General features: G+C 41.7%; 2 protein-coding genes across 2 annotated transcripts in view; both read right to left on the bottom strand.

Annotated features, from left to right (window-relative positions):
- rnf122 (ring finger protein 122) overlaps nt 1-14437 on the bottom strand; it is a 20329-nt gene extending 5892 nt beyond the window's left edge. The window contains exons 1-2 of the mRNA XM_029678609.2: nt 12904-14437; nt 6948-7104 (exon numbers count right to left, since the gene is read on the bottom strand). Coding sequence (XP_029534469.1) covers nt 6948-7104; nt 12904-12928 — 182 coding nt within the window. The 5' untranslated portion in view covers nt 12929-14437. The remainder of the gene's footprint in view (nt 1-6947; nt 7105-12903) is intronic.
- Nucleotides 14438-14529: 92 nt separating this feature from the next.
- Nucleotides 14530-18683, bottom strand: LOC115140607 (gamma-glutamyl hydrolase). Its single transcript, XM_029678956.2, has 9 exons — nt 18519-18683; nt 17891-18005; nt 16698-16748; nt 16494-16578; nt 16193-16331; nt 15747-15853; nt 15555-15648; nt 15090-15227; nt 14530-14910 (listed from the first exon to the last, which is right to left on the bottom strand). Exons 1-9 carry the CDS (start codon nt 18622-18624, stop codon nt 14792-14794), a joined length of 954 nt encoding a protein of 317 aa, XP_029534816.1. The 5' UTR covers nt 18625-18683; the 3' UTR covers nt 14530-14791.
- Between the last annotated feature and the right edge of the window lie 2170 nt (nt 18684-20853).

Here is a 20853-nt window from a genome sequence, read left to right as displayed (position 1 = left end):
CATGAAGGTTTGGCTTGGAAAGTGTTTTTTCGCCTGGTCACAGACAGGCGAAAAACATTTCTTAAATGGAAGCAAATGGAACGAAACGGGGATAAACATACCTGAATTTGTCCAATAGAAACTCACATTTGCAACTGTGGGACTAATGATTACACCCTAGATCAGCTAGATGCAGGCCAGAGTGTTCAACGCGGTATTGAATGTGTCAATGTCTCTTACCTTGATTACTCACATTTCTCTCGACCTGTGCACCTACTTTGTAAACGTTCAGTCATAGGCTAGGTTGTAGCAACCTCATGATGGGTACAGGGAAAATTTGAGTATCATGTAGAAGCCTAAAGCTATCGATGTTACAGTGAACTGGGTGAATGGAATATGAATGACAGTCATCCAATATGCTGTAACAGAAATAAGGTCACGCTCGTAAAAAAAAAAGAATCCTCCTCCCTCATCTTAGCGCCGACCGCCACTGGTGTACATTTTCTTTCTACTTGTTACTTTTTTACTTCTGTATTTGGAATGTTTTTTGTTATTGTAGTCCGTTGTTGAGGAGTTAGCAAGCAGCCATTTCACTGTACCGTGTGCACGTGTCTACCCAGTTCACTACATTCTTTAAGGCCTGGGAAAACACCATGTATATAAAGCAAATATCCTCACATTGTTCTACATGGTGCAATGTTATCAGTCATCAACAACACTAAATTGGTCAAAACAACAACTATAGTGCTTGGCTGGGCTACATATAAATGTCCTGTCATTTTGGGGCAGATTAAATGCGCACACGCACGCACACACACACACACAAACGCACAAGCGTAAAAAAAAAAAAAAAAAAAAAAAAAAGCCATAGCAAGGACCCCAAAACATAAGAGACGCAGTTAGCGAAGTGATAGAGATCTGCTCTCCATTGTTTGAGTTGGGAAATTATTTAGGGGCCTGGGAAGCACAGTGCACTCATTATGTGTGCGTGTGTGTAACAATTTGGCTTTGACAATGTGATTCATTATCTACAGGTAAATATTGACTTGGCCATACAGAGAATCATATACCCTTGTCTGCAGTCTTAGGAGTTCATATTCAAAAATGGCAGTTAATTAAACAGTCCATCGTTCACACTTGCTCAAAAAATATTAACCAAGTTGTCAGAACAATGACAATATCCCCACTTCTCTATTGACTACCCTCTCTCCCTCGCTTTCTACTCTGATGAATATAGAACAAATGATTTACAACCATACACAAAATACAAAGTGAAATGAAATACCATGTCTATCTGAGATTAGTCTGGAAGCGGTTTATATGATTTCTCCTAGATTCTTCCAGTCAGAGCTATTTTGTTTTGTTGTTAAATGAACCCCAGCTTATTACAATGGACCCTCAGCCTGGATGACAGGTATCATTATTGCCAGATGACACTGTGGAGAATGCATTTCTTTCCTTTTCTTTCACTAAGGCTTATGTTCCAACCCAACACTAACAGCAGCAACTGTCATTGTGTATTGAGTGGGAATATAAAGTACCAGTCAAAAGTTGACACACCTACTCATTCCAGTGTTTTTCTTTATTTGGACTATTTTCTACATTGTAGAATAATAGTGAAGACATCAAAACTATGAAATAACACATATGGAATCATGTAGTAACCAAAAAGGGTTAAACAAACCCCCAAAATGTTTTGCTTTGAAATTCTTCAAAGTAGCCACCCTTTGCCATGATGACAGCTTTGCACACTCTTGACTTCAACTGGAATGCTTTTCCAACAGTCTTGAAGGAGTTCCCACATACAGTTGAAGTCAGAACCTAAACTTAGGTTGGAGTCGTTAAAACTCATTTTTCAACCACTCCATACATTTCTTGTTAACAAACTATAGTTTCGGCAAGTCAGTTAGGACATCTACTTTGTGCATGACACAAGTCATTTTTCCAACAATTGATTAGACAGATTATTTCACTGTATCATAATTCCAGTGGGTCAAAAGTTTACATACACCAAGTTGACTGTACCTTTAAACAGCTTAGAAAATTCCAGAAAATTATGTCATGGCTTTAGAAGCTTGTGATAGGCTAATTGACATGATTTGAGTCAATTGGAGGTGTACCTGTGGATGTATTTCAATGCCTAACTTCAAACTCAGTGCCTCTTTGCTTGACATCATGGGGTAAAAAATGTAATAATTGTAGACCTCCACAAGTCTGGTTCATCCTTGGGAGGAATTTCCAAACGCCTGAAGGTACCACGTTCATCTGTACAAACAATAGTACGCAAGTTTAAACACAATGGGACCACGCAGCCGTCATACCGCTTAGGAAGGAGATGCGTTCTGTCTCCTAAAGATGAACGTACGTTGGTGTGAAAACTGCAAATCAATCCCAGAACAACAGCAAAGGACCTTGTGAATGCTGGAGGAAACCGGTACAAAGGTATCTATATCCACAGTAAAACGAGTCCTATGTCGACATAACCCGAAAGGCCGCTCAGCAAGGAAGAAGCCACTGCTCCAAAACCGCCATAAAAAAGCCAGACTACGGTTTGCAACTGCACATGGGGACAAAGATTGTACTTTTTGGAGAGATATCCTCTGGTCTGATGAAACAAAAATATAACTGGTTGGCCATAATGACCATCGTTGTGTTTGGAGGAAAAAGGGGGAGGCCTGCAAGTCGAAGAACACCATCCCAACTGTGGAGCAGGGGGGTGGCAGCATCATGTTGTGCGGGTGCTTTGCTGTAGGAGGGACTGGTGCACTTCACAAAATAGAGGGCTTCATGAGGAAGGGGAATTATGTGGATATATTGAAGCAACATCTCAAGACATCAGTCAGGAAGTTAAAGCTTGGTCGCAAATGGGTCTTCCAAATGGACAATTACCCCAAGCAAACTTCCAAAGTTGTAGCAAAATGGCTTAAAGACAACAAAGTCAAGGTATTGGAGTGGCCATCACAAAGTCCTGACCTCAATCCCATAGAAGATTTGTGGGCAGAACTGAAAAAGCATGTGCGAGCAAGGAGGCCTACAAACCTGACTCAGTTTCACCAGCTCTGTCAGGAGGAATGGGCCAAAATTCACCCAACTTATTGTGGGAAGTTTGTGGAAGGATACCCAAAACGTTTGACCACGCTAAACAATTTAAAGGCAATGCTACCAAATACGAATTGAGTGAATGTATACTTCTGACCCACTGGAAATGTGATGAAAGAAATAAAAGCTGAAATAAATAATTTCTCTCTACTATTGTTCTGACATTTCACATTCTTAAAATAAAGTGGTAATCCTAACTGACCTAAGACAGGAAATGTTTACTAAGATTAAATGTCAGGAAATGTGAAAAACTGAGTTTAAATGTATTTGGCAAAGGTGTATGTAAACTTCCCGACTTCAACTGTATGCTGAGCACTTCTTGTCTGCTTTTCCTTCACTCTGCGGTCCAACTCATCCCAAACCATCTCAATTGGGTTGAGGTTGGGTGATTGTGGAGACCAGGTCATCTGATGCAGCACTCCATCACTCTCCTTCTTGGTCAAAAAGCCCTTACACAGCCTGGAGGTGTTTTGGGCCATTGTCCTGTTGAAAAACAAATGACAGTCCCACTAAGTGCAAACCAGATGGGATGGCGTATCACTGCAGAATTCTGTGGTAGCCATGCTGGTTATGTGTGCCTTGAATTCTAAATAAATCATGGACAGTGTCACCAGCAAAGCACCCCCACACCTCCTCCTCCATGCTTCACAGTGGGAACTACACATGCAGAGATCATCCATTCACCTACTCTGCATCTCAGAAAGACACAGCGGTTGGAACCAAAAATCTAGAATTTGGACAGATCAGACCAAAGGACGGGTTTTCCATCGGTCTAATGTCCATTGTGTTTCTTGGCCCGAAGCAAGTCTCTTCTTACTGGTGTCCTTTAGTAGTTTTTTTGTTGTTGCAGCAATTGGACCATGAAGGCCTAGTTCATGCAGTCTCTAATGAACAGTTGATGTTGAGATGTGTAGTTACATGAACTCTGTGAAGATTTATTTGGACTGCAATTTCTGAGACTGGTAACTCTAATAAACTTATCCTCTGTAGCAGAGGTAACTCTGGGTCTTCCTTTCCTGTGGCAGTCCTCGTGAGAGCCAGTTTCATCATAGTGCTTGATGGTTTTTGCGACTGCACTTGAAGAAAATTTCAAAGTTCTTGACATTTTCCAGATTGACCGACCTTCTTGTCTTAAAGTAATGAGGGACTGACATTTTTCTTTGCTAATCTGAGCTGTTCTTGCCATAATATGGACTTGGTATTTTACCATATAGGGCTATCCTTTGTATACCACCCCTACTTTGTCACAACACAACTGATTGGCTCAAACACTTTAAGAAGTAAAGAAATTCCACAAATTAACTTTTAACAAATGCATTCCAGGAGACTAGCTCATGAAGCTGGTTAAGAGAATGCCAACAGCGTGTCATCAAGGCAAAGGTTGGCTACTTTGAAGAATCTCAAATATAAAATGAACTCAACAAAAAAAGAAACATACTTTCACTGTCAACTGCGTTTATTTTCATCAAACTTAACATGTGTAAATATTTGTATGAACATAACAAGATTCAAATGAGACATCAACTGAACAAGTTCCACATACATGTGACTAACAGAAATTGAACAATGTGTCCCTGAACAAAGGGGGGTCAAAATCAAAAGTAACAGTCAATGCAGCTGGTGGCCACACCATTACATTTAACATTTAAGTCATTTAGCAGACGCTCTTATCCAGAGCGACTTACAAATTGGTGCGTTCACCTTATGACATCCAGTGGAACAGCCACTTTACAATAGTGCATCTAAATCTTTTAAGGGGGGGGGGGGGGGTGAGAAGGATTACTTTATCCTATCCTAGGTATTCCTTAAAGAGGTGGGGTTTCAGGTGTCTCCGGAAGGTGGTGATTGACTCCGCTGTCCTGGCGTCGTGAGGGAGTTTGTTCCACCATTGGGGGGCCAGAGCAGCGAACAGTTTTGACTGGGCTGAGCGGGAACACCAGATACTAAGTACTGCAGTGCATCTCCTCCACATGGACTGCACCAGATTTGCCAGTTCTTGCTGTGGGATGTTACCCCACTCTTCTACCAAGGCACCTGCAAGTTCCCAGACATTTCTGGGGGAATGGCCCTAGCCCTCACCCTCCGATCCAACAGGTCCCAGACATGCTCACTGGGATTCAGACGCGGGCTCTTCACTGGCCATGGCAGAACACCGACATTCCTGTCTTGCAGGACATCACGCACAGAAGGAGCAGTATGGCTGGTGGCATTGTCATGCTGGAGGGTCATGTCAGGATGAGCCTGCAGGAAGGATACCACATGAGGGAGGAGGATGTCTTCCCTGTAACGCACAACGTTGAGATTGCCTGCAATTACAACAAGCTTAGTCCGATGATGCTGTGACACATCGCCCCAGACTACGATGGACCCTCCACCTCCAAATCGATCCCGCTCCAGAGTACAGGCCTCGGTGTAATGCTCATTCCTTCAACGATAAACGCGAATCCGACCATCACCCCTGGTGAGACAAAACCGTGACTCGACAGTGAAGAGCACTTTTTTGCCAGTTCTGTCTGGTCCAGCGACGGTGGGTTTGTGCCCATAGGCAACAACGTTGCCAGTGATGTCTGGTGAGGACCTGCCTTACTACAGTCCTACAAGCCCTCAGTCCAGCCTCTCTCAGCCTATTGAGGACAGTCTGAGCACTAATGGAGGGATTGTGCGTTCCTGGTGTAACTCGGGCAGTTGTTGTTGCCATCCTGTACCTGTCCCGCAGGTGTGATGTTCGGATGTACCGATCCTGTGCAGGTGTTGTTACACGTGGTATGCCACTGCGAGGATGATCAGCTGTCTGTCCTGTCTCCCTGTAGCGCTGTCTTAGGCGTCTCACAGTACAGACATTGCAATTTTTTCTGCATTCCTCATGCCTCCTTGCAGCATGCGTAAGGCACGTTCACGCAGATGAGCAGGGTCCCTGGGCATCTTTTTTTTGCTGTTTTTCAGAGTCAGTAGACAGGCCTCTTTAGTGTCCGATGTTTTCATAACTATGACCTTAATTTCCTTCCGTCTGTAAGCTGTTAGTGTCTTAACGACCGTTCCATAGGTGCATGTTCATTAATTGTTTATGGTTCATTGAACAAGCATGGGAAACAGTGTTTAAACCCTTTACAATGAAGATCTGTGAAGTTATTTGGAGTTTTATGAATTATCTTTGAAAGACAGGGTCCTGAAAAAGGGATGTTTCTTTCTTTAGCGGAGTTTATATTTTGATTTGTTTAATACTATGTGATTCCATGTGTTATTTCATAGTTTTGATGTCTTCACTATTGTTCTACAATGTAGAAAATAGTACAAATAAAGAAAAAAAACCTTGAATGAGTAGGTGTGTCCAAACCTTTGACTGGCACTGTATACTTTAGCCTACCACCATATAACAATACAGAAAATACAATACCGCTACACACTTAAGTCACATGTACAGTTGTTGTGAAATTGTTAGGTTAGATTACTCGTTGGTTATTACTGCATTGTCGGAACTAGAAGCTCAAGCATTTCGCTACACTCGCATTAACATCTGCTAACCATGTGTATGTGAGAAATAAAATTTGACTTGATTTGAATATACATTGGGTTTTGGTGTTCTCAAGGGTGTTACGTTGAACCCCACTCCCCTAGTTCCAGTGAAGTCTGTCCTCACACTGTGGCAGGCAGCTTCCTGCCGCCTCATTTCCTCACAGTTGTCCCCTCAGCTTATCAGAGAGTTCATTGTCAACAGAAGGAAATGTCAGCTCTCTCTCTCTTAACAGGAAAAGGTATCACAGAGGTGAGCATGTGGACCGCTCTGACAGCATGTCTGTGTGAATGTCTCTTACCCTGCAGCCAACAGGCTCTCTGACCCACTATTCTATTCCACTCTGTACAAAGTTCACCTGATGAAGTAACAGCAGAAGATGAGGCTGAGGATGAAGATGAAGATGCCTGTTCCGAAGATGATCATGTAGATGTTGAGGGGCAGGTCCTGGAAGGTGATGGGAGGCATGGTGCACGACTTGTTGGAGTAGACCAGTCCCAGACCACAGAAGCACCCTACACAGGGGACGAGAAAAGTGTTTAGAACATAGTAGCACCCTACACAGGGGACAAGTGTAGTGTTATGACCATAGAAACACCATTGGGACAAGAATAGTGTTAAAGAGGCATCGTCCAAAGATGATAAAGTACACATGCACAGTGTACCGTGTTAGAACCAAATAAACACCCTAGAGGGATGAAGCACACAGTTATAATCTGACACATTCAGCACCCTCACAGTGCTGAGAATTAAGAGGCATCCTGCAGAGGCAACAAGTACAATTTTGAGAGCACAGAGGCATGTTAAAAGGTAATAAATATAGGGTTTAGACTATAGACACACACACACTGACATCACAGCTGAGGGTCAGGGTTGCCAGTGCTGTAGCTGTGTCCACCTCTGATACAGACGTAAGCACGCACACACAGACCACACACACACACACCCCTGTCTATACCTCACTCTCTCTCAAAGAAAGTACAACGACCATGGCATCGCTGCTCCATGAAAGACCATGCAATCGCCATTCTATTAAAGAACATGGCGTCTACGCTCCATGAAAGAACATGGCTCCATCTCTGCTCCAAGACAATGGTACACAACACAACGGTATCTAGGCAACTAGTCGACATCATACAGGGCATATCCTGATTTCTAAGACTTACAACATAACTAATGGTTTGATAAAACCGAGAAAATAAGACATAATGGCATTGTTGACAAAGCAATTTAAGCTGTTCAATTAATTTAAATTCCTTTCTTGTTTTGCAATAAAATAAACCATATTAATAGGAGAATATAGATTAGATCTGACTAACTGATTTATAAATAATGCACAATGTCTTGGAAGACATGAATGACATCATGTAGCTTTGATGTTTCTACGCCTTCCCAAAATATCCACAAAGACACTCTTTCATCAAACACTGAGAAAGGTCTAACTATTTTACACATCAGGGCCTTTACTTCGTGTCAATTTAAAGTGGTTTACATTTCTCAGGACAATATTGAGTCCTCTATTTGGCAGCATTGTTTGGGAAAAATGACTTGATGTCTGCAGGAAGCCTTGATTGAGAAAGACAAACAAGGGAATACTCTGATAAAACATACAAGTTCCTGAAAGGTGTTGGTCAACTGCATTTAAATGAAATCAACTCAGAAGAACAGGCCAAGGAGACAAAGAGAATGTCCAATTCCAAGGCTGGTGGACATGAGTTGTTGAATAGGACAGAGAAGTGTACTAATGCTTCTGCCAAGACCTTTCTGTTTCAGGATGTAGTGTGCTTGCCCGTTAACGGCAGGGTTGAGGGACTACTCTGGCCGTTCCCCCTAAATTGCTACTTACACATCAAAGACACGCATCTACATAGAAATAGAACTATGAGATCATTTGATTCTATTTTTATGCGCATATATTCACCAATGAAATCCACGCAGAGAAGGTTTGTCCGCCCACGTGGGTGTGTTGTCTGTAGCCCATCTGTGTGTGCAGTATGTGTGTGTCTATTAGACCACATTATCACTGAAGCATTCAAGTCGGTCGATGATCAGTTTAAGGTCAGGGGGGGAGATAGAACCGGGACAAGGAGAGGAACTGTGGGGGAGAGAGGAAGGCTGACCGTGGAGATTTAATGAGACACGGGTAGGCTGACAGAGAGGTCTTTGTGTGAGCCAGGTCAAATGAACCCTACTGCAAGTTTGAACTAGAGCCATTTCAATTCACAGAAAGTTTTTGGTGGCATTTTAATTAAATCAGAGATATTGTTCCATGAGACAGACTGTTAATTCATTGACCTCTGATGTATTTATAATAACTCATCAAAACGAAAGAAAACAAAGTAAGCGCTCTCTCTCTCTCTCAATTCAATTTAAGAGGCTTTATTGGCATGGGAAACATATGTTAACATTGCCAAAGCAAGTGAAGTAGATAAAAAAAGCTCATGTGAAATAAACGATAAAAATGAACAGTAAACATTACACTCACAAAAGTTCCAAAAAAATAAAAGAGATTTCAAATATCATATAATGTGCAAATAGTTAAAGTACAAAAGGGAAAATATATAAACATAAATATGGGTTGTATTTACAATAGTGTTTGTTCTTCACTGGTTGCCCTTCTCTTGTGGCAACCGGTCACAAATATTGCTGCTGTGATGGCACACTGTGGTGTTTCACCCAATAGATATGAGAGTCTATCAAAATTGGATTTGTTGTTTAATTCTTTGTGGATCTGTGTAATCTGAGGGAAATATGAGTCTGTAATATGGTCATACATTTGGCAGGAGATTAGGAAGTGCAGCTCAGTTTCCACCTCATTTTATGGGCAGTGTGCACATAGCCTGTCATCTCTTGATTGCCAGGGCTGCCTAAGGTCTTTCTCAATAGCAAGACTATGCTTACTGAGTCTGAACATAGTCAAAGCTTTCCTTAAGTTTGGGCCAGTCACAGTGGTCAGGTATTCTGCCACAGTGCAGTCTCTGTTTAGGGCCAAATAGCGTTCTAGTTTGCTATGTTTTTTTGTTAATTCTTTCCGATGTGTCAAGTAATGATCTTTTTGTTTTCTCATGATTTGGTTGGGTCCAATTGTGTTGTTGTCCTGGGGTTCTGTGGGGTCTGTTTGTGCTTGTGAACAGAGTCCCATGACCTGCTTGCTTAGGGGACTCTTCTCCAGGTTCATCTCTCTGTAGGTGATGGCTTTGTTATGGAAGGTTTGGGAATCGCTTCATTTTAGGTGGTTGTAGAATTGAACGGCTCTTTTCTGCATTTTGATCATATGCCGAATTCTGCTCTGCATGCATTACTTGGTGTTTTACGTTGTACAGAGAGGATATTTTTGCAGAATTCTGCATGCAGTCTCAATTTGGTGTTTGTCCCATTTTGTGAATTCTTGGTTGGTGAGTGGACCCCAAACCTCACAACCATAAATGGCAATGTGTTCTATAACTGATTTAAGTATTTTTTGCCAGATCCTAATTGGTATGTTGAATTTTATGTTCCTTTTGATGGCATAGAAGGCCGTTCTTGCCTTGTCTCTCAGATCGTTCACAGCTTTGTGGAAGTTACCTGTGACGCTGATGTTTAGGCCGAGGTACGTGTCGTTTTTCGTATGCTCTAGGGAAACGGTGTCTAGATGGAATTTTGGAACACCATTATTTTTATCTCACTGAGATTTACTGTCATCAATGTTTTTCATGCAATATGCCAGTGACACACACACACCAGCTATACACTCCTCTACAGCTGAACTCTAGGCGGATTAGGGTTACTGTCTTGAATGAGACCAGGTTGATAGTCTCTTTGTTTTTGGTTGGTGTCGTGACACTGTTTCTGTGTGGTTATAGCATTCTCATCATATCTGGACATGTCAAAAGGAGACTGGAGAATCATAGAGAACAGTGGTAAACTGGATAAAGATCATTATGTTGGTCTAGTTCTGAACACACACAAGGTGACTCACCCAGCAATCTTATTCCTCTGTTAAGGGGACGTCTATTAGACATGGCCCTCTCTGTGTGTGTGTGTGTGTGTGTGTGTGTGTGTGTGTGTGTGTGTGACAGAGGTTGTTTCATGAGGGGGGGCTAAAGAGAGAAAAAGAGGTAAAGAGAGAGAAAGCTCTTCACAGTCTCATTGAGAGAGAGAAGTCGAAAGAGAGTCCTTGTCTGTGTATTCATATCTGTTCACAGTTGATGAAACATATCACCTGCAATGCCTCTGCACTCAGACTCAAATGTGGGTCGTACATGAATGTCTCTGTATGTGTGTGTGCGTGCACTAGCTAACTGACTGTGAGAGGAGCCCCCCATGACCAATGACCTATATTGGCACTCTCCAGAGGGACCCCCGTTGCCATGGCACCAGAGCCAGATGATGCATAGAAAACCCTGCTTTAACATTCTGAATGCATAACTGTTCTCCTGCTGTTATATATTCTGAATCTAAAACTGTTCTCATGTTCTGACAGTCTCATTCTAAAACCGTTCCCCTGCTCTAACATTCTCAGTCCAGAACTGCTCCTAACATTGTAAATCTAAAACTGACACTAATGTTCTCATTCTAGAACAGAGTTGATTTCTCAATGAGCCATTAACATTTTCATAAAAGGTAAAGGCTTGGGTAGTGGGTAGTAATGACTTTTGCAGATTTAAGGAGAGGTTTGAGGACTACACTCACACAAGGCTTTTACTGCTGCCTCCTTTTACAGACAGAGCTTCAATCAAATATTAATCAGCTCACATGAGCACAAGCATTCATCTGTGCTTTCAAGAAAAATAAAAGATGAGAACCACACGCAAATCAGTCTGTGTACAGTACATGTAAGACACTAGAAACAACCACTTATCTAGCCCAGCCATGAGGGTTGCTGAAGGTCCACCCTCTGCACCTGCTCTTAAAAATCCTCCGATCATAAGTATTCTAATTTGGGGAGCATGTTAGGATTTCAAAACCAGCTGTATACTGCCATAGATGGCATTTAGTGATGCCGAATACTAGTAGATACATGTAATGTGGTATCAGCCAACTTACTAGCATATGTTTTTTCTGTATCCTATCGTTCCTGGCTACAGCAGGTAACATTTTGTAGGCCTCCTGTAGTTGCATGGAATTCCAATCTCCTGACCTACAGAATGAGGATATACTTGCTTGGTTGCCAGTCTGGTTCCACTTCCAGCTCCTTTGTCATTGTCATGTTATTATGGCTATAGAGATATACAGTAACTCTCCAGGAATACAAATCACCTCTGTATTGTGACCTAAATATATAGTAATAGATCCTGGTATTGGCTGAGTGTGGAGATTCTCCTCCTCAAATTCAATCATCACTAAATGTCACGAAAGGTTATGTCAAGGCCATGGGAAACAACGCTGATATTGTGAGGAGTGTTTGGCATGACATTCAGGAGGCCAAACGGTCTGGCATACCTTGTCTTGGACTGCAGCCTGATGGAGCCTTTAATATCAGAAACGTGTTTATTTTATTTTTAAACATCTTCCAAACGTCCATTTTTGTCAAACAGTGGCTGAATATATTTTATAGATCTAGGCATGATATTCAGTCCAAGATATCTCAGAATAACATGTGCACTCCAATCTATATTCATAGTTTATAAATTCAAAAATTAGTGTGCTGCAAAATAAATGTTTTTAAAAAAGGTACAAATACTCGAACTAGCCAAACACTGGACCATTATGAGAATGAAGAAATGTTGTGAATTCTAAACACCTTCATTCTCCAACAAACACCAGTTTGAAGTTCACCATAGCTCTTTCTAAGAGAATCAATGAGATTACATGAAAGATGAAGAGGATGGGAAGAATCATGAACAAGGAACATCAAGCAGCAATAAGAAAGCAATGAGATTACATGACAAATAATGAAGGGATGAATTATTGAAATAGCAATACAGGTCAAGACCAGTTTGAGTGGATCCCCTATAGTCAATAAACGTTGATAGCAAGAGCACTGAATAAATAGAATATGACTGTGTGAATAAATAATGGATTGATAGCCTAGACTACCAGTTTCAATATTGCCATTTAAATTTAACCAATCCCACTTGAAAGCCATAGTGGCACAAATATATTCAACTGTAGGCTAATACAATTAAAGAAAACGACCATACCTTGTATTGCAAAAAAATATGTATGTATTTAATCTCCTTCATTCTTGCCAAATTAAAAAATATCAACCAAATATAATAAATTAAGTTGTTTTTATTTTATAGTCCAATAACCCTTGAATTAAGAGTCGAATAGTCCTTCGCATTTAACACATACAATTTCGGTCAACATCAGAGAGAAAAATTAACGCTCACCGTTAAACCACTGAAACGGGTGCATCAATGCACCGGAGGTGGTCCTGTATGAGAAAGGATTCGTGTTTATCAACAAACGGTTGATCCTGCAGTTTGCTGTATTCAAATCACCGTATGATTCGATATCCAGTCCAAAATAGAAAATATAGCATATATCCAATAAAAACACCGTATGGCGCTAAATGTAGCCTATCAGTAAAGTTCTTGGCGTAAAGGCAAAATGGAGCGATAATTTACACGGCGGTTGCGGTTCATCTTTAAGATACTGATGTCGTTGCTAACTTCGAAAATAAATTCCAGCCTTCCACAGTTCAATTAAATAGGCTACCACTGATTTACCCTTCAATAATTGGATATATTCGCAAGCTGCTTCAAACCAATGACTGTATATAACTGACCCAGCATCTGTATATAACTGCCCCCCCCAAAAAAAAAAGCGATAGACATCCAGATGGTCCAATCGCTACCTGCCCTGGCCCCACTTGGAATGTTTCCACTAGATAGGACAGCCATAAAGTAAAGATTGGTTATGTTGTTAAAAAAAATGAAAAAATAAATGTGCTTTTTGGTCTTCATTTAAGGTTAGGATTAGGCATAAGGTTAGCAGTGTATTTAAGGTTAGGGTAAATGATATGGTTAGGATTCAAATCTAATTTTAAGAAGACATATTGTAGAAATAGGCGGGGTTTGTCTTTGTGGCTGTGGTAACTAGTGACGACCCGTTGCTGACCACATTCCTTGTGTTGTGACGGCGCGGGTGGATTTTTTATTTGTTTTATTTAACTAGGCAAGTCAGTTAAGAACAAATTATTTTTTACAATGTCAGCCTATAAAAAGTCAAAAGAGAACGGGGGCTTGGGGCGGGGATTTTTTTTTTAAATAGGACAAAACACACATCACGACTAGATACACTACAACACTACATGAGAGCTCTAAGACTGGATGGATTGGTCGGTCGTAGGCTCGCATACGATGTTATTATACTGAACAAAAATATTAACGCAGCCTGCAACAATTTCAAAGATGTTACTTTAGTTACAGTTCATATAAGGAAATCAGGCAATTTAAATAAATGCAAAAGGCCCTAATCTATTAATTTCACATGACTGGGAAAACAGATATGCATCTGTTGGTCACATATTCCTTAAAAAATGTGCCTCGGGATCTTGTCACGGTATTTCTGTGCATTCAAATGACCATTGATAAAATGCAACTGTGTTCGTTGTCTGTAGCTTATACCTTATACCATAACCCCACCATGGGGTACTCTGTTCACAAAGTTGACATCAGCAAACCGCTCGCCACCTCACAACCGCACATACTGCCAAATTCTCTCAAAAGACTTGAGTGGCTTATGGTAGAGAAATTAACATTCAATTCTTTGGCAACAGCTCTGGTGGACATTCCTGCAGTCAGCATGCTAATTGCACGCTCCCTCAAAACTTGAGACATCTGTGGTATTGTGTTGTGTGACAAAACTGGACATTTTTAGAGTGGCCTTTTATTGTCCCCAGTACAAGGTGCATCTGTGTAATGATCATGCTGTTTAATCAGCTTATCTGCCACACCTGTCAGGTGGATGGATTATCTTGGCAAAGGAGAAATGCAAAGGAAAATTAGCAAAGGGACATTTCTGGGATATTTTATTTCAGCTCATGAAATATGGTACCAACACTTTACATGTTGCGTTTATATTTTTGTTCAGTGTCAATGGGCCAGAGATTGGGCCAGAAGGTTGAATTCATTTCAACAATGAGAATTTACACCCAACAGCAATCTCCAGCAATTTACGCCCAACAACAATTAGTGCCCATGGTAAACTTCTCATAACATCCCATAATAACATCAGGGATGAATTATAGAGTTGTGAGGGCAGAACTTCAACATCTCAGAAGAAGTAGATCTGCTCGTATCCAGTGAAGTTGCCAGCGTAGGTTGGTGTGTAGTTGTATATGAGTGACACGGCCTCTTCCTCAGGCTGGTCGAAGTGATGCATACTTCTCCTGCCTTTTAACACAGAATAAAACTGTATTGTGCATCCAAAAGGCCAAATTTTGCGATTTACGAAACCTCACTAGTTAACACTACACTGTCATGAAATAACATGTACAATACAATATACTGTATCTGTCTGACTGTAAAGAACACAACGATTAAACTTCAATAGGTGTGATCTGATTACCCACCTTCATTGACAAAGAACTCAGCCAGTAGGGAGGCCACGCGTACAGCGTCTGAGGAGTGGGGGAAGTTGAGTTTGGGGTCCCACTGGAAACGGTTCACCTCAGGATGCCACTGGACCCCATAGAAGGGGTAGGTCCTCCCTGGGGGGGAAGACAGTTCCAAACTCAACACAGGATCTCATGTTACCTTATGACAGCGAGCAGACTACACCCTATTTCCTTAGACGTCCTTCCTGGTGGTGAGCAATCAGAGCAATAGTATCATTACACTATACAATTTAGTGAATACAATTATTACAATGATAACAACCATTCATATGTACAGCATAGCTCATACAGATTATGTAGCCCACCCAAACTGCTTTATGCAAAAAACTATGTAAATCACTGTGATCTGTTACAGGCCCATTTTATTCATTGAATGGATGACACATTTAAAACTGTAATTCTACTTGTAGTTGATTATACCTTCCATGGTTGAGACAAAGATGGCACCATTTTCAGCTGTGTTCGTGGACAAGATGGAGAAGAAACTTTGTAACTTCTCATTTTCCTTGAATGTCTGTAAGCAAAGGAGTTAATGGTCAACACCAGTACAGAGTCATATTGTGTTCAACAGAGCTGTACACTAACCAATACTCATTTGAAATCTGATTGCACCTTCATGGTCACTCCATATTGGTGAAAATTCCCTGTCAAAGCTTCCTGGGATAATGCCTTCATGATATCACTGGGGAACCCCTGGAACATTTGACTGGAATGGGCCTCTGCAGGAAGAGAGGAAAGACATTCCAATGTACTTCTTTAGGTTACAACCATAGGGAGCAAAACTCTACGTGAAGATAGAAACTGTTTTACAATAAGTGTGGGAGTTGTCAGGATGTAGTTTCCCTCATGAGCTTCATTGAAATGTTGACATAAGACCACTCTTCTTCTGTCTTGATCGGCAGTATTCTCTGCCCTCCAGTGGTCCATTTTAGCATGTGCATCATAAGGAAGTCTTCAAACCATACGGTCTATGCTTCAGACCCAGTCCCAAACCGTATCCTTGACCTTATTCTTAGCACTTGACTCCCCTACAGAGGTGTGAAAGGATTGGGCCATACCTTTGGTGAGGTTCAGGGGAAGGGCCATGTTCTCAGCTGTGGTTTTGGTCAACAGGTTCTCTCCAGCCACCAGACAAGTCAGCAGTTGCATCCCTAGACATGTGCCCCAAATAGGAAAGGAGTCTCCAGCATCATTGGCCTGAAACAAGGGAACACATCAGGCTATTAGACACTTTTGGGATAATGTGAGATGTTTACTGATGGTAAACATACATACAATCAAATGGACAGATGTAAAAAGAGGCCTACAGAGCGTTAGATAGGCAGACAGTAGCCAGCTTTGTTCAGCAGCACCACTGACCTTGAGGGCAAGCCTGTAGAAGATCCCTGCCACCTTTGCAAAGTCTGACGTCTCGAGATCTGACGAACCTCCGATGAGTAGCAGGCTGTGAGATTGATCAATCAATAAATCAATCAATCATTTTACATTGGTTTGCAATCACGTATAAACAATCAAATACACACAATTCCTATATAGGAAAGAAATTATAATACAATAGCTTACCCATTAATTGACTTGAAAATCTTCTCATACTCGGCAGTACTCTGAGTCAACCTGTAGGAGAGGAACAGGCACTGATTAAAAGGGGTAAAGCTTTTGAAGGTTTGAGAAATACATTTTGGATGACCAGCCATGCACAGTTATAGGCTGCTATGTTCAATATGTTATTTCCAGGATGTGCCCCCTCTCAAATTTTCTCTACTTTTGCACATGTTTGATAGTGATTGTCATCAGATCGTCAACCAAAGCCTAATATTATCTCAAGGGGACCTGACTTAACAAACAACACATTTACTTTATTTCATAAACAAAGTTATGCAATGCCCAATGCCCCTGTGTGAAAAAGGAATTGTCCCCTTACACTCAATAACTGGTTGTCACCAGTTGCCACCTTTAGCTGTAATGACTCCTGTAGTTTTTTTTCTCCCCAATTTCGTGGTAACCAATTCGCTGCAACTCCTGTACGGACTCCGAAACACAACCCAACCAAGCCGCACTGCTTCTTGACACAATGCACATCCAACCCGTACACCTGGCGTCCTGGTCAGCTCCCAGCCCGTGCACGATGAGACAAACCCTCCCTGCCAGCCAAACCCTCCCTGACCCGGACGACGCTGCACCAATTGTGCGCCGCCCCATGGGCCTCTCGGTCGCAGCCAGCTGCGACAGAGCCTGGGCTTGTACACAGAATCTCTGGTGGCACAGCTAGCACAATTGCAATGCAGTGCCTTAGACCACTGCGCCACCCGGGAGGCCCATCTTCCTGTAGTTGTTGATCAGTCTCTCACGTCACTGTGGATTAATTTTGGCCCTCTCTTCCATGCAGAACTGCTTTAACTCAGCTACATTTGTGGGTTTTCAAGCATGAACTGTTCGTTTGAAGTCCCGCCACAACATCTCAATTGGGATAAGGTCTGGACCAAAACATCAAATGTGTTGCCTTTTAGCCATTTTCATCTAGAATTGATTGTGTGTTTTGGATCATTGTCTTGCTTTATGACCCAGTTTCGTTTTGGTTGAAGATCTGATAACATTCACTATCAAGAATATGCAAAAATAGAGAAAATCTGAAAGGAGCAGTGTAGATGTAATATTGGTATGTACCCCCTTGGGGTATGGATTTTGCTTTGTCCATGAAACAGAGGAAAAAGGATACTTATCAAAAGTGAGAAGTTGAGAACTTTATGTCGGCCTACCTGATAGGTACCACTCTACTTCCAGCTGACTCTATATACTTGACATAGGAAGCAGGGATGTAGGTCTTTCCAAACGGCTTCATCACATCATCTTCTACTTCTTGAGTTAAAATTCCTGTGGGACATACAGACATTATAAGCTACAGTCCATAACAGTATCCATCCATCAGGACTTCTCAAAAAGTTCCAGTGAAGTTTGATGAGAGTATCTGTAGACTACATAATGAGCAAAAGTAAATCACTGTCTTCAGTTTCTGCCTTTAGAGTCCATTCATTTTCATTAATATATAAATTCTATAACAATTTCAATTTTGCATGTATTGACTTTATTCCTCTTCAAAACAAAGTTATTGCTCTATGCAACCTAATTGTTATTTTTAGCTAAATTCCATATTCATACATGTACATTTGAGTCGAAAACCAATTTAGCTGTATATTAACACAAGTTCTTCTTCTCATAGCAATCAAAACTCAATCTTTGTACAGGTATTTATAATGTATTGTCGGTATTCCTCTGACTGTTTGTAATGTTTTTACCGTTGTATACCATTTGTTAGTTTTTTCTATATTGTATATATTTTTTAATCGTTTTACCCAACAACAAAAAACTATTCTTTTTTTTACGCACCAATAATCGGTCGGTTGTTGACTGGACCCGGCTGTCGTCTCGTCGGTAATGAGTCGCTCCACGGGACAAAAATTACAGGTAAACACAACACCACAGTGAGTAACATTTTCTCACAGTTCAGGTCGAACAGATCTGTCTCCCTGTATGACAGTGTGTTATTAAAAACTAAAAAGGAGGAAGCACTTATAGAAAAAGCCTGCATGACAACTCCTACGCAATGTGCAAGGGGGAAGTCAGGAGATTCCAGTTTAACATGTGAGATTTCTTGAAGCACACGGTCCTGTGCACTATTGTATTGTCAGGTAAGAATATCTGTAATTCCACCAGACAAACATATTTATTGGGTGGTTAATTGAGCCATAACATAATTGGAAATGGAGACTCCTTTGTTGCAAAATGTGTATGTGGTCATTGTTTGCATTAGCTGGTAAGTCCCAGATGATACATTAATGAGCCACATCATATCTAGCAATGGAACCAGGTAATTCTGTTTTAAAGGCCCAGTGCCGATTTTCCTGTGTTTTATATACACTATATATACACTATATTGTCATCACCAGGCGGTAAATTAGTTTAATAGACCAATAAGAAAGAGTTCCAAACCTCTCTGCCAATAACAACTAGTTTTCAGTTTCCCCCTCCCAACTCAGACCACTCCCAGACAGTCCTAGCCAAATTATTGCTTGAGAAATGTATCTGTGATTATATCTAGGTTTGTTTCTTTATGACAATTTTAATTTAAAACAATCACAGTAATCGAGTTAGTTTTGACCCAGAAATCAAATCAAATTTATTTATAAAGCCCTTCTTACATCAGCTGATATCTCAAAGTGCTGTACAGAAACCGAGCCTAAAACCCAAAACGGCAAGCAATGCAGGTGTAGAAGCACGGTGGCTAGGAAAAACTCCCTAGAAAGGCCAAAACCTAGGAAGAAACCTAGAGAGGAACCAGGCTATGAGGGGTGGCCAGTCCTCTTCTGGCTGTGCCGGGTGGAGATTATAACAGAACATGGCCAAGATGTTCAAACGTTCATAGATGACCAGCAAGATCAAATAGTAATAATCACAGTGGTTGTTGAGGGTGCAACAGGTCAGCACCTCAGGATTAAATGTCAGTTGGCTTTTCATAGCCGATCATTCAGAGTATCTCTACCGCTCCTGCTGTCTCTAGAGAGGTTTGTAAACAGCAAGTCTGGGACATGTAGCGTGTCCGGTGAACAGGTCAGAGTTCCATAGCCGCAGGCAGAAGAGTTGAAACTGGAGCAGCAGCACGGCCAGGTGGACTGGAGACAGCAAGGAGTCATCATGCCAGGTAGTCCTGAGGCATGGTCCTAGGGCTCAGATCCTCAGAAGGAAAGAGAGAATTAGAGAGAGCATATTTAAATTCACACAGGACACCGGATAAGACAGGAGAAATACTCCAGATATAACAGACTGACCCTAGCCCCCCAGCACAAACTACTGCAGCATAAATACTGGAGGCAGAGACAGGAGGGGTCGGGAGACACTGCGGCCCCATCCAACAATACCCCCAGACAGGGCCAAACAGGAAGGATATAACCCCACCCACTTTGCCAAAGCACAGCCCCCACACCACTAGAGGGATATCTTCAATCACCAACTTACCATCCTGAGACAAGGCCGAGTATAACCCACAAAGATCTCCGCCACGGCACAACCCAAGGGTGGGCGCCAACCCGGACAGGAAGATCACGTCGGTGACTTAACCCACTCAAGTGGCGCACCCCTCCTAGGGACGGCATGAAAGAGCACCAGTATGCCAGTGACTCAGCCCCCGTAATAGGGTTAGAGGCAGAGAATCCCAGTGGAGAGAGGGGAACCGGCCAGGCAGAGACAGCAAGGGCAGTTCGTTGCTCCAGTGCCTTTCCGTTCACCTTCATACTCCTGGGCCAGACTACACTCAATCATAGGACCTACTGAAGAGATGAGTCTTCAATAAAGACTTAAAGGTTGAGACCGAGTCGCCGTGATTTAATATTGAGATAAAACGGATGGATTGGACCTTTAAAGGCCAGTAGAGGATAGGCTCCAGACAAGACTGTGAATTTTGACCTGCTGGGTGAATAGGCTATTAATTTAAGGTGTCACCTTTTCATATAGGCTAACCCTGTACAATTAGAAGAGACATGCATTGAAATATTAAATGACATTTAAATTCAAAGCCTTTACAGATGAACCGACGCCATGATGTTGAGATGTGGAGGTACAGTATTTATGCCATGGGGCATGGTGTCATGCTGGGAGAAAATAGAGAGGTCACAGGTTCTGTGGTTGGAACCCGGAGCTTCTGCAACACAAGGAAGAAACAGGGAAG

This window comes from Oncorhynchus nerka, linkage group LG13 (genome assembly GCF_034236695.1).
Source record: "Oncorhynchus nerka isolate Pitt River linkage group LG13, Oner_Uvic_2.0, whole genome shotgun sequence".
NCBI classification, from domain to species: Eukaryota; Metazoa; Chordata; class Actinopteri; order Salmoniformes; family Salmonidae; genus Oncorhynchus; species Oncorhynchus nerka.
This window is presented reverse-complemented; position numbering and strand designations above follow the sequence as displayed.